Below are 13,984 nucleotides of genomic sequence, written 5' to 3' on the forward strand. Positions count from 1 at the left end.
CCTGCAAGTAGCCTACGCAGCCATGACAGATAGATGAACGAGGTCAGAGACCCCACTAAAGCATCCCTGGCACCCTTAACAGTCTGAGCCTGCCAGGGTTGGTCCAACAAAACCCAAAGCCCCCTGAAACAGGAGAGCATAATATACAAGGATTTTCTCAAAGCTGCTAATGAGATCCTTGACGATCTCGTACCTAGCCAATAAGGCAGTTAACCCCACTGTGCTGTGGATGTCCATTGAGTTTTCCAATGTAACAGTTTAACTTTACGGCGTCCCCTCGCCCCGACCTCGGGCGCGAACCAGGGACCCTCTGCACACATCAACAACAGTCACCCACGAAGCATCGTTACCCATCGCTCCACAAAAGCCGCGTGTGCCCCCTGCACCCCTCTGATTCAGAGGAGGTGGGTTTAAATGCTGAAGGCGGTTGGATAACTCCTTTCCTTCCTGGTTGCTGCGAAAGAGACAGAATCATTGGATCACTTGCTTTGGTACCGTCCACATGTAGCTTGTTGTTTTTGGTCGAAGACGTGCTATACGTAGACATGGCTGTCTACGTCTTTACGAAACCAGACACCCTGTTTTAGTAGTCAATAACAGAACAATATTTACTTCGCATCACACAATGATTTGATCTGTTTTTTTTTAAAGCGTGCACGAGGAGTGTGCATGTACTGTATGTTGCTTTCTCACAGACAAATGGATATGACACTGTGGAAAAAAAACCTCCGGACAATCAAATCAACTGTGTTGGTTTCATCAGACACTGTGGAAAACCCCCCCCAGACAATCAAGTCAACTGTGTTGGTTTCATCAGACACTGTGGAAAACCCCCCCCAGACAATCAAGTCAACTGTGTTGGTTTCATCAGACACTGTGGAAAACCCCCCCCGGACAATCAAGTCAACTGTGTTGGTTTCATCAGACACTGTGGAAAACCCCCCCCCCCCGGACAATCAAATCAACTGTGTTGGTTTCATCAGTGTGACAGAGAGCTTCTGCCGCGTCACTGAGCACCGCAAAGCCACTGTTAACAAGGCGACATACCCCGGATCGACCTTCATTGATTCAGAGAGGACAATGAGACAAGCCTGGGACTGAAACAGAAAATGAGAAACTAATAAAGGATGGTTGAAAGGGCAGTGTGTATGTGTGTGTGTGTGTGTGTGTGTGTGTGTGTGTGTGTGTGTGTGTGTGTGTGTGTGTGTGTGTGTGTGTGTGTGTGTGTGTGTGTATTTCTATGCATGTACGCGTGTGTGCGCGCATGTGTATGTGTGTGTGTGTGTGTGTGTGCGTGTGTGTGTGTGCGTGAGAGTGTGAGTGTGAGTGAGAGTGTGTCCTGACTGATAGTCTGAATGAGAGGAAGCTATAGGGGCTGAGAGTGTGTAGGGGCAGTGTATAATGATTGACAGGTTCAGTAAGTGGTGTTGGTTGCCTGGTGATTTGCTTTGTGAGGAGCTGCTCTCTCTGAAAAGCACCTGGAACTACAGCTGCACTACATCAGACCAGGGTCCATAGTGTTCAGTCTGGGGGGAGGCCAGGGTCCATAGTGTTCTGTCTGGGGGGGGGGGGGGGGGGGCAGGGTCCATAGTGTTCAGTCTGGGGGGGGGGGGGGGGAGGCCAGGGTCCATAGTGTTCAGTCTGGGGGGAGGGGGGGGGCCAGGGTCCATAGTGTTCAGTCTGGGGGGGGGGGGGGGGGGGGGGCCAGGGTCCATAGTGTTCAGTCTGGGGGGGACCAGGGTCCATAGTGTTCAGTCTGGGGGGAGGGGGGGGGCCAGGGTCCATAGTGTTCAGTCTGGGGGGGGGGGGGGGGGGGGGCCAGGGTCCATAGTGTTCAGTCTGGGGGGGACCAGGGTCCATAGTGTTCAGTCTGGGGGGAGGGGGGGGGCCAGGGTCCATAGTGTTCAGTCTGGGGGGGGGGGGGGACCAGGGTCCATTGTGTTCAGTCTGGGGGGGGGGGGGGGACCAGGGTCCATAGTGTTCAGTCTGGGGGGGGGGGGCCAGGGTCCATAGTGTTCTGTCTGGGGGGGGGACCAGGGTCCATAGTGTTCAGTCTGGGGGGAGGCCAGGGTCCATAGTGTTCAGTCTGGGGGGGGGGCCAGGGTCCATAGTGTTCAGTCTGGGGGGGGGGGGGGGGACCAGGGTCCATAGTGTTCAGTCTGGGGGGGACCAGGGTCCATAGTGTTCAGTCTGGGGGGGACCAGGGTCCATAGTGTCCAGTCTGGGGGGGACCAGGGTCCATAGTGTTCAGTCTGGGGGGGGGGGGGGGGCAGGGTCCATAGTGTTCTGTCTGGGGGGGGGACCAGGGTCCATAGTGTTCAGTCTGGGGGGGGGGGGGGGGCCAGGGTCCATAGTGTTCTGTCTGGGGGGGGGGACCAGGGTCCATAGTGTTCAGTCTGGGGGGGGGGGGGGGGGGGGGGGGCAGGGTCCATAGTGTTCTGTCTGGGGGGAGGCCAGGGTCCATAGTGTTCTGTCTGGGGGGGGGACCAGGGTCCATAGTGTTCAGTCTGGGGGGGGGGGGGGGGGGGGGCCAGGGTCCATAGTGTTCTGTCTGGGGGGAGGCCAGGGTCCATAGTGTTCTGTCTGGGGGGGGGACCAGGGTCCATAGTGTTCAGTCTGGGGGGGGGGAGGGGGGGGGGGGGGGCAGGGTCCATAGTGTTCAGTCTGGGGGGGGGGGGCCAGGGTCCATAGTGTTCTGTCTGGGGGGGGGACCAGGGTCCATAGTGTTCAGTCTGGGGGGAGGCCAGGGTCCATAGTGTTCAGTCTGGGGGGGGCCAGGGTCCATAGTGTTCAGTCTGGGGGGGGGGGGGGGGGACCAGGGTCCATAGTGTTCAGTCTGGGGGGGACCAGGGTCCATAGTGTTCAGTCTGGGGGGGACCAGGGTCCATAGTGTCCAGTCTGGGGGGGACCAGGGTCCATAGTGTTCAGTCTGGGGGGGGGGGGGGCCAGGGTCCATAGTGTTCTGTCTGGGGGGGGGACCAGGGTCCATAGTGTTCAGTCTGGGGGGGGGGGGGGGGGCCAGGGTCCATAGTGTTCTGTCTGGGGGGGGGACCAGGGTCCATAGTGTTCAGTCTGGGGGGGGGGGGGGTGGGCCAGGGTCCATAGTGTTCTGTCTGGGGGGAGGCCAGGGTCCATAGTGTTCTGTCTGGGGGGGACACCAGGGTCCATAGTGTTCAGTCTGGGGGGGGGGGGGGGGGCCAGGGTCCATAGTGTTCAGTCTGGGGGGGACCAGGGTCCATAGTGTTCAGTCTGGGGGGAGGCCAGGGTCCATAGTGTTCTGTCTGGGGGGGGGACCAGGGTCCATAGTGTTCAGTCTGGGGGGAGGCCAGGGTCCATAGTGTTCTGTCTGGGGGGGGGACCAGGGTCCATAGTGTTCAGTCTGGGGGGGGGGGGGACCAGGGTCCATAGTGTTCTGTCTGGGGGGGGGGGGGGGGGGGACCAGTGTCCATAGTGTTCAGTCTGGGGGGGACCAGGGTCCATAGTGTTCAGTCTGGGGGGAGGCCAGGGTCCATAGTGTTCTGTCTGGGGGGGGGACCAGGGTCCATAGTGTTCAGTCTGGGGGGAGGCCAGGGTCCATAGTGTTCTGTCTGGGGGGGGGACCAGGGTCCATAGTGTTCAGTCTGGGGGGGGGGGGGGACCAGGGTCCATAGTGTTCTGTCTGGGGGGGGGGGGGGGGGGGGGACCAGGGTCCATAGTGTTCAGTCTGGGGGGGGGACAGGGTCCATAGTGTTCTGTCTGGGGGGGGGGGGGGCCAGGGTCCATAGTGTTCAGTCTGGGGGGGGGGGGGGGCAGGGTCCATAGTGTTCTGTCTGGGGGGGGACCAGGGTCTATGGATATCATGGATATCATGGCACACATGGATATCTAGCCTAATACGCAACTCATTCTAGAACACTGAGAAATATTGAGATTTCATCAATGACAAATTACATGACCCTCCGCTGGACTAGATTAACAATACTAAATCCTTCCCTTGACTGAAATGGAACAAAGCACGACCCCCCCCCCCCCCCCCCACGACCCCTGGGGGCCCATTTTCCTCCATGTTCCCATTCTGTATCTGGAATCCTCCCTAACTACTGTCTCCAATTGGCCACACACCTCTCCAAAGTGTGACACGGTTCCTAATGTCATGTCAAAGCACGTGTAAGACTCAAAACAAGAGTCTTCAACTATAAAAGGTTTGCTTTTTTGTTTGTTTGATCTCTCCTAGCCGTGCCGTTAAGGAACTAGAGCGAGTACACAGGTAGTTGTTTCGTTTGGAACACGACCGTGTACCCCCCCCCGCCCCCCGCCCTCACACAATTACTGTTGTTGTTTACGCAATCCCCCCAAAAACAGCCCGTTATAAATCACAATCGGCGTCCGGGCGGGGGGGGGGGGGGGGGGGCAGTTATCATTTGAAAGCTTGTTCTATTGCCAACATGACTTAAGTTATAAAATAGGATCTTACAATGTTAGACTTTCAGGGAAGCAATTCAGAGAAACAGATCATCATTTTGTTGCGTATAGAATGGCGTCCTGAGTGCATTCAGGACCGTGTGCCTCAGAGACTTGTCTTCCCGATAGACAAACAGACTCCGTGTGCCTCAGAGACTTGTCTTCCCGATAGACAAACAGACTCCGTGTGCCTCAGAGACTTGTCTTCCCGATAGACAAACAGACTCCGTGTGCCTCAGAGACTTGTCTTCCCGATAGACAAACAGACTCCGTGTGTCTCAGAGACTTGTCTTCCCGATAGACAAACAGACTCCGTGTGCCTCAGAGACTTGTCTTCCCGATAGACAAACAGACTCCGTGTGTCGCAGAGACTCGTCTTCCCGATAGACAAACAGACTCCGTGTGCCTCAGAGACTCGTCTTCCCGATAGACAAACAGACTCCGTGTGCCTCAGAGACTTGTCTTCCCGATAGACAAACAGACTCCGTGTGTCTCAGAGACTCGTCTTCCCGATAGACAAACAGACTCCGTGTGCCTCAGAGACTCGTCTTCCCGATAGACAAACAGACTCCGTGTGTCTCAGAGACTCGTCTTCCCGATAGACAAACAGACTCCGTGTGCCTCAGAGACTTGTCTTCCCGATAGACAAACAGACTCCGTGTGCCTCAGAGACTTGTCTTCCCGATAGACAAACAGACTCCGTGTGTCTCAGAGACTCGTCTTCCCGATAGACAAACAGACTCCGTGTGCCTCAGAGACTTGTCTTCCCGATAGACAAACAGACTCCGTGTGTCTCAGAGACTCGTCTTCCCGATAGACAAACAGACTCCGTGTGCCTCAGAGACTTGTCTTCCCGATAGACAAACAGACTCCGTGTGCCTCAGAGACTTGTCTTCCCGATAGACAAACAGACTCCGTGTGCCTCAGAGACTCGTCTTCCCGATAGACAAACAGACTCATTGTGTTCAGAACAAGCCAGGGTACGACGCCATGTCATCTGGTTACTGTATATCAAAAAACAGTGATCATAAACGTTGACACTGTATATAACATGACTTTAATGATATGGAAATGTGGACTCTTGTATGACATCAAAGCGGTATTTATTATCCTCAACGTCTCATCTTTCAAAATACCCTCGAGTCCTCGTGATTTACAGCATTTCCGGTCACTAAGACAACAAGAAAATAGCTAAAGTTGCCCAATTAGCAGTAGGGATAGGGGGAGGGGGGGGCTACTTCTTGTCTCGTGTGGTGCTCAAGTTCAGAACGGCGGTCAGTCAAAACCCATACTGACGTCATGTACAGCATGTTACTGTACAGCCACTACGTTCCAATTCAGGCGTTTATTAGTGGCCAAGTCTGCCGTTTTCAACCCGTATGCAGGTAGGAGTGTAGAGGGCTAGAGGTGTGGGAGAGGAGGATGGTTGTCAAGGCGGATGGTTGTCAAGGAGGATGTGAGTAGCGTTTGCATATTTTACGCCTCCACATGACTTTTAACTTTGTTTTTAGACATTTTAACTTTGCCTGTTTTATATTTGTTTATTTATTGAAAATAAAACTCAGATTTTTTTGTAAATCCTTTACCAGTCGTATTTTAAACCTTTATGAGAAGCATCGGCCAGCTTCATCACAGTGGTCTACTGTGCTCTCTCTCTCTTTGCTCGGCTGTTGCCACAGTCCCATGGTGCACTGGGGTCGTGTTAGCAGGAGCTGTCATGGTTTCCAAACCCTAGGGTCAAAGGTCATCGATCTCAGTACTTTGTATTCCCATTGGTCGGTCCGGTTCACATGAGATGAGATGCCTAGACTTGGGTTGACATAGAGTTGACATATGCCACCCCCTCCCCCCCAACCACCGCCAACCTCCGACCCCCTGCCCCAACCACCTCAGATCCCCACCTTCGACCCCCCCCCTCCCCAACCACCTCCGACCCCCTCTCCCCTCTCCGCCAACCTCCGACCACCCTCCCCGCACCTTCAACCCCCCCTCCCCCCAACCACCTCTGACCCGCCCACCTTCGACCCCCAACCACCTCTGACCCGCCCACCTTCAACCCCCCCCCCCTCCTCCCAACCACCTTAGTCCAATTGTTTCATTCATTCATTCACATGGACGTGTCCAATGCTGACCCTGTTTCTCTCTGTCCTCCTCAGGGCCAGTTGTCCCAGGCCCTCAACATCCTGTCTGACAGAGCTAACGAGGCCAAGGAGTTCCTGGTTCAGCTGAGGAACATGGTGCAGCACATCCAGGTACAGTACACTGGCCCCCCCACCAGAACCGCTAGTGCCAGGCACAGTACACTGACCTCCCCACCAGAACCGCTAGTGCCAGGTACAGTACACTGGCCCCCCCACCAGAACCGCTAGTGCCAGTTACAGTACACTGGCCTCCCCACCAGAACCGCTAGTGCCAGGTACAGTACACTGGCCCCCCCCAACAGAACCGCTAGTGCCAGGTACAGTACACTGCCCCCCCCCCAGGTACAGTACACACTCACTGCTCCTCCTGACCTAGGATATAGGATATATCATAAGATATATCCCAAACGGCACCCTATTCCCTGTATAGGGCACTACTTTTGATCAGGGCTAATAGGGCTTTGGTCTAAAGTAGTGCACTATATAGGGAATAGGGTGCCATAGGGCTCTGGTCTAAAGTAGTGCACTATATAGGGAATAGGGTGCCATTTGGGACGTAGGATCCACGCTGACTCCTCTTCTTGTCACACAGCCCGCTGATGGTCCAGGGAGACCCTTACTAGTGACATCAGGGTGGGGAACACTGAAGGTGAGAAGGAGGAGGAGAGGAGGAGAGGAGGAGGAGAGGAGGAGGAGGAGAGGAGAGGAATGAAGGGGTAGAGTTGGGTTGGGATACAGGAGAAATCCAAACAATACCTGGTGGTGCTACCTTACCTTGATGGAACCAAATGATACGACAACATTTACCCTGAGAAGTAGATATCGACGGAATCTCCAAGCTTCTTTCACTACACTACTTTCTTCAGTCTGTTCACCGCAATGAACTTGTTTAAAACTACAAATAGTCTTCAGATAGTAAAAAACTACAAATAGTCTTCAGATAGTAAAAAACTACAAATAGTCTTCAGATAGTAAAAAACTACAAATAGTCTTCAGATAGTAAAAAACTACAAATAGTCTTCAGATAGTAAAAAACTACAAATCGTCTTCAGATAGTAAAAAACTACAAATAGTCTTCAGATAGTAAAATGTAAATAACTGAAAAGACTTTAGATAGTCTAACCCCACCCCTCCCCTTCCCAAAAACTACAAATAGTCTACAATGGCTACAAAAAACTACAGATAGTCTACAATGGCTACAAAAAACTACAAATAGTCTACAATGGCTACAAAAACTACAAATAGTCTACAATGGCTACAAAAAACTACAAATAGTCTACAATGGCTACAAAAACTACAAATAGTCTACAATGGCTACAAAAACTACAAATAGTCTACAATGGCTACAAAAAACTACAAATAGCCTCCCCATGATAGTTCCTTTCCCAGTAGTCTGCCATCTTGTCTCCGACAGGCAGCATCTGGTGTGCTTCATTTTAGGGTTACATGTGTTTCAATGATCTGGGGCTGTACGAATCAAGCATCTCAGAATATGAGTACTGATCTAGGATCTGTCCATATACCCTCATTCATTCTGATCTAGGATCTGTCCATATACCCTCATTCATTCTGATCTAGGATCTGTCCATATACACTCATTCATTCTGATCTAAGATCTGTCCATATACCCCTCATTCATTATGATCTAGAATCTGTCCATATACCCCTCATTCATTATTGATCTAGAATCTGTCCATATATCCCTCATTCATTATGATCTAGGATCTGTCCATATACCCTCATTCATTCTGATCTAGGATCTGTCCATATACCCCTCATTCCTTATGATCTAGGATCTGTCCATATACCCCTCATTCATTCTGATCTAGGATCTGTCCATATACCCCTCATTCATTCTGATCTAAAAGGCAAAACTGATCCTAGATCAGCTCTCATACTCTGAGACGCTTGATAAATACGGCCTCACATTGTCTATGTGTCTGTCAGTTTGCCTGGGTTTTTTTTACCGTAGGAATGATACACCTTCCTGTCTGTCTGTCTGTCTGTCTGTCTGTCTGTCTGTCTGTCTGTCTGTCTGTCTGTCTGTGTCTCTGTCATTCCTGTCTTTATGTGTTCTTCAAAGTCTATCCACACAGCCTTGTGTCCCAGCTATCTGTCTGTGTGTCTGACTGTCGGTCTATCTTTCTTTATATCTGTCTGTCTGTCTGTCTGTCTGTCTGTCTGTCTGTCTGTCTGTCTGTCTGTCTGTCTGCGTGTCTGTGTGTCTGACTGTCTGTCTGTCTGCGTGTCTGTCTGTCTGTCTGTGTGTCTGACTGTCTGTCTTTCCTGCAGGAGAACGGTGTGGAGTTCGAAGCCTGTCTGGTGGCCCAGTGTGACGCCCTCATCGACGCCCTGAACCGACGCAAGGCCCAGCTGCTGACCCGCGTCAACAAGGAGCATGAGCACAAGCTGAAGGTGAGACGCCATTTTGGATCAAGCCCAGGGGACTTCCTCTCTGCGGGGTAACAATGATAAATTAATGAAGGAATAGTAAACAGGCAGAATTATGCATCAAATTAAGATTATGCATAAAATTCACCACCCTTTTCCAGAAGTGTACACTCCCCGTTAGGGATTTAAAAGCATATGATTGATGTAAACATTGCCTAAAGGGAATTTCCACCCTTATTAAATCCATGCAACAAAGTGTGCGAGGGTACACTTTGCGAGAAGGGTGTAGAATCAGGACACAGCCCTGAGCTGCTAGGCAGGACTATCTTGACTCACTTGACGTTATCACTTCTGCTCGTTGGGTCATCTAGAAAACTTCCACCAGCAGGTTTGTGTGGGAGGCCCAGGTTTTCTTTGCTTTTTTCAGGACCAAAAAACATCGCCATTCCTGCCTACCAGAGAGTAGTGATTAAAACATTGATGAATGAATATGAAACAGACACAATTAAATATTCAGGTATTTATTTATTTTTTGTATTTTTTTTGTATTGTTTGCATATACATTCGTAATGAATCGTCCTCGGGTTTCAAATGTTAAACGTTAAAGTTGTGTTTATCTCGGGTGATATCGTGTTTATCATGTTTGGGGTTATTAATTAACCAGGTTCCCTCTCAGAGACTAACCTTGGAATGTTAACATGGTAGAGCAGGAGCCTTGTCCCTGCTCTACTAGAGAGCTATTCAAACCCATTCTTATTCCTCACACACACACACACACACACACACACACACACACACACACACACACACACACACACACACACACACACACACACACACACACACACACACACACACACACACACACACACACAGTGTGTTCCTCTCCTCTGGTCCCTGAGAAAGTATCGCTCGGTGTCGCCAGAGGCAACCATCTCCATGATGACCAGGATATAGCGACGTGCAGAGCTTGTTATTGAAGGTGTGTGTTGTGTGTGTGTGTATGTGTGTGTGTGTGTGTGTGTGTGTGTGTGTGTGTGTGTGTGTGTGTGTGTGTGTGTGTGTGTGTGTGTGTGTGTGTGTGTGTGTGTGTGTGTGTGTGTGTGTGTGTGTGTGTGTGTGTGTGTGTGTGTGTGTGTGTGTGTGGAATAAGAATGTTTGAGCTCTCTCTCTCTCTCTCATTCTGTCTCTTTGTCTCTCTGTGTCTCTCTCTCTCTGTATCTCTCTCTCTCTTTCTTTCTCTCTGTATCTCTCTCTCTCTTTCTTTCTCTCTGTATCTCTCTCTCATTTTCTCTGTATCTCTCTCTCATTCTATCTCTTTCTCTCTCTGTCATTCTCTCTCTGTATCTCTCTCTCTCTGTAGCTCTCTCTCATTCTGTCTCTCTGTATCTCTCTCTCTCTCTGTATATCTCTCTCATTCTGTCTCTCTGTATCTCTCTCTCTCTGTATCTCTCTCTGTCTCATTCTCTCTCTGTCTGTCTGTCTGTCTGTCTGTCTGTCTGTCTCTCTCTCTCTCTCTCTCTCTCTCTCTCTCCGTCTCTCTCTCTCTCTCTCTCCGTCTCTCTCTCTCTCTCTGTCTCTCTCTCTCTCTCTGTCTCTCCCTCTCTCTCTCTCTCTCTCTCTCTCTCCCCCTCGCTCTCTCTCTCTCTCTGTCTCTCTCTCTATCAGGATAGATGGGGATCTGTGAAAGACTGTCATTAAATATGGACACAGACAGAGGAGGCAGTCAGTTTGTCATGCTGAGGAGTTCAATATATTACATAATTGTATTTCCTTTCATTTGATCTCTGTCACACACACACAGAGAAACACACACACACACAGAAACACACACACACACAGAAACACACACACACACACACACATATCTATCTCATAACTCATCCGTCTCTCTCTGTTGTAATTGCTATGTCACTGCGGCAGCAGTCACTGGCCAGTGCAGTGCAGTCTGTTTACCATTGAATATAGTCTACTCACCATGACGTTACGTTTCCCTTCGACGTAATGGTATTGACAAACACTCAGAACGAGGGCTGTGGCGGTTATTGTCAAGCAAATAACGGTTGGTCTCACGGAAAGCGACCGTTAATTAACATAAACGGGTTTAGCGTCTCCTGGCTTCCACACACAGCCTACAAGCCACTGATGCAGACCTCTGGAACATCTACATTTGAATAGTAATATAGCCTACATATCATCACAATAAATCCATGATTTATTTTAGACAGGTCTAAAGAAACACGATATGAAGAAAATGTAGTCTGTTTCAGAAGAACAGAATACTCTGAGTTGTCCTTATGTTAGGCCCTGATCTGGCTCTGCCATATGGCTGTGGGCTACACTAGTTCATTTAGCAGACAAGATTTGCTTAGAATTCCGCGGTATTATTTTTATATTAATTTATAGTAGGAAGAATACAATTGAACAAAGCTGAATAAAATAGTAAGGATATTTTCTCCAAATGATGAGGGAGTGCGTACATGTGGCTATACTGTGTTGAGCGCTTAACAAAGAAATAGGTAAAAATAGAAATCTCCTACAGTAGATGTTTAATATAGAGTTATTAATGTAACTTTAGTTGTTCTACAAACGTTGGGCTATATGTTTTGATTTGTAATACATTGTAAGGCTGCATGATGAGACTGATGATGATTTGAAGAAAGTTGCATGAAAGGCATGAGTTCTGCTTTGTTTTTTTTGTGCAGGCTGTACACACTTCATCAGTCTCTCATTCACAATTTGACAAGCACTTGATAAAGCCTCGAATTTCCCCTTTGTGTGGCCATAATCCCCCGAAAAGAATCGGTGCCTTTTGTGGCCAGTGGCCGTTGTGCCCTTGGGCTGAATATAATGATTATAATTCCCTTCTCCCGCCTGCGTATCGAAGCACCTCTCACTCACATGGCTCTCAGTCATGTGATCGGGAACTTTCTCACCGGCTACAAATGAAGACAGACACATCGGGGACGAAACTGCACGTATCCTTATCCAATTCCGAGGCGCATATTGAAGATATCGTCAACCAACAAGATGACTAGGCCTAACAAAGAGCAAAAACACTAGCCTATGTCAATCTACTATCCCCCATAGTACAAAAATCGACCTATTCTGTGCGAGAAATAAATATTCCAAACATAGTCCGGGGCAGTTGTGGGATGCGATAGATCCCATATTAAAACAACCACTAGCATCAAACAAAGCTGTTTTAATTAACCAATGAGCCTGACGCAACAGATGAAAACGTTTTGCTTAAAATGTTGATAAACTATTCGATTATTTCTTCCCATGATAAGCGCAGCAACACAGCAGTAGGATATCAGCATGAATGTTCCATTAGCGGGAAAACACCATTATCAAAAGTGACCACAAATGCGATTATGCATTTTTTTTTTAATGGTGAAAATTATCTTCCCCAAACGTGATACTCTCGTGCTGCGTATGTAAGCCAGTTAGGCTCTACACCTTTTTGTAAAGCGGATTCATGTGCTTTTAAGAAGTTATTTGGCCACTTTAGTTGTGATACAAACCTTATCGAAACATATAGGCCATAGGGCTAGGCTACATGAGGTGTGCGACTATGATTTACCTTAAACTGGGCATCATTCACAAGTGATAGGCTAATACTGTCATCCATCAGACTATTCTTGATTTACTCTTGTCTTTACATAAACTAAGTAATATTGTAACCCTTTCAATTATCCTTTTAAAATGATAAACTTGGATTAGCTAACACAACGTGCCATTGGAACACAGGAGTGATGGTTGCTGATAATGGGCCTCTGTACCCATATGTAGATATTCCATTAAAAAAACAGCCGTTTCCAGCTACAATAGTCATTTACAACATTAACAATGTCTACACTGTATTTCTGATCAACTTGATGTTATTTTAATGGACCATGTTTTTCTTTCAATAACAAGGTCATTTCTAAGCGACCCCAAACTTTTGAACAGTGGTGTATATTATCACATTTTCAACATACCACATCAAAAAAATATATATAATAATATACCCCAATGATTATTCACAACCCATGTCTAGTGTCCTTAGTCTGTGATCTAGTTTCCTTAGTCTGTGATCTAGTGTCCTTGGTCTGTGATCTAGTGTCCTTAGTCTGTGATCTAGTGTCCTTAGTCTGGGATCTAGTGTCCTTAGTCTGTGATCTAGTGTCCTTGGTCTGTGATCTAGTGTCCTTAGTCTGGGATCTAGTGTCCTTAGTCTGTGATCTAGTGTCCTTAGTCTGTGATCTAGTGTCCTTGGTCTGTGATCTAGTGTCCTTAGTCTGGGATCTAGTGTCCTTAGTCTGTGATCTAGTGTCCTTGTCTGATCTAGTGTCCTTGTCTGTGATCTAGTGTCCTTAGTCTGTGATCTAGTGTCCTTAGTCTGTGATCTAGTGTCCTTGGTCTGGGATCTAGTGTCCTTAGTCTGTGATCTAGTGTCCTTGGTCTGTGATCTAGTGTCCTTAGTCTGTGATCTAGTGTCCTTGGTCTGTGATCTAGTGTCCTTGGTCTGTGATCTAGTGTCCTTGGTCTGTGATCTAGTGTCCTTAGTCTGTGATCTAGTGTCCTTAGTCTGTGATCTAGTGTCCTTGGTCTCTGATCTAGTGTCCTTGGTCTGTGATCTAGTGTCCTTAGTCTGTGATCTAGTGTCCTTAGTCTGTGATCTAGTGTCCTTGGTCTGTGATCTAGTGTCCTTAGTCTGTGATCTAGTGTCCTTGGTCTGTGATCTAGTGTCCTTAGTCTGGGATCTAGTGTCCTTGGTCTGTGATCTAGTGTCCTTAGTCTGTGATCTAGTGTCCTTGGTCTGTGATCTAGTGTCCTTGGTCTGTGATCTAGTGTCCTTGGTCTGTGATCTAGTGTCCTTGGTCTGTGATCTAGTGTCCTTGGTCTGTGATCTAGTGTCCTTGGTCTGTGATCTAGTGTCCTTAGTCTGTGGTCTTGTCACGTTCTGACCTTAGTTCTTTTGTTATGTCTTTGTTTTAGTATGGTGAGTTGGGTGGGTTATCTATGTT

The 13,984-nt window shown here is 48.7% G+C and overlaps 1 protein-coding gene across 2 annotated transcripts in view; it reads left to right on the plus strand.

Moving 5' to 3' along the window:
- LOC129813245 (E3 ubiquitin-protein ligase TRIM9) overlaps positions 1-13,984 on the plus strand; it is a 63,040-nt gene that overhangs the window by 20,095 nt on the left and 28,961 nt on the right. The window contains exons 2-4 of one of the 2 annotated variants that reach the window (XM_055865544.1): positions 6,597-6,692; positions 7,174-7,230; positions 8,874-8,996. In XM_055865544.1, the coding sequence (XP_055721519.1) occupies positions 6,597-6,692; positions 7,174-7,230; positions 8,874-8,996 (276 nt within the window). The remainder of the gene's footprint in view (positions 1-6,596; positions 6,693-7,173; positions 7,231-8,873; positions 8,997-13,984) is intronic. The other variant, XM_055865545.1, reaches the window with a different exon arrangement.

Source organism: Salvelinus fontinalis, chromosome 16, assembly GCF_029448725.1.
Source record: "Salvelinus fontinalis isolate EN_2023a chromosome 16, ASM2944872v1, whole genome shotgun sequence".
Lineage (NCBI taxonomy): Eukaryota > Metazoa > Chordata > Actinopteri > Salmoniformes > Salmonidae > Salvelinus > Salvelinus fontinalis.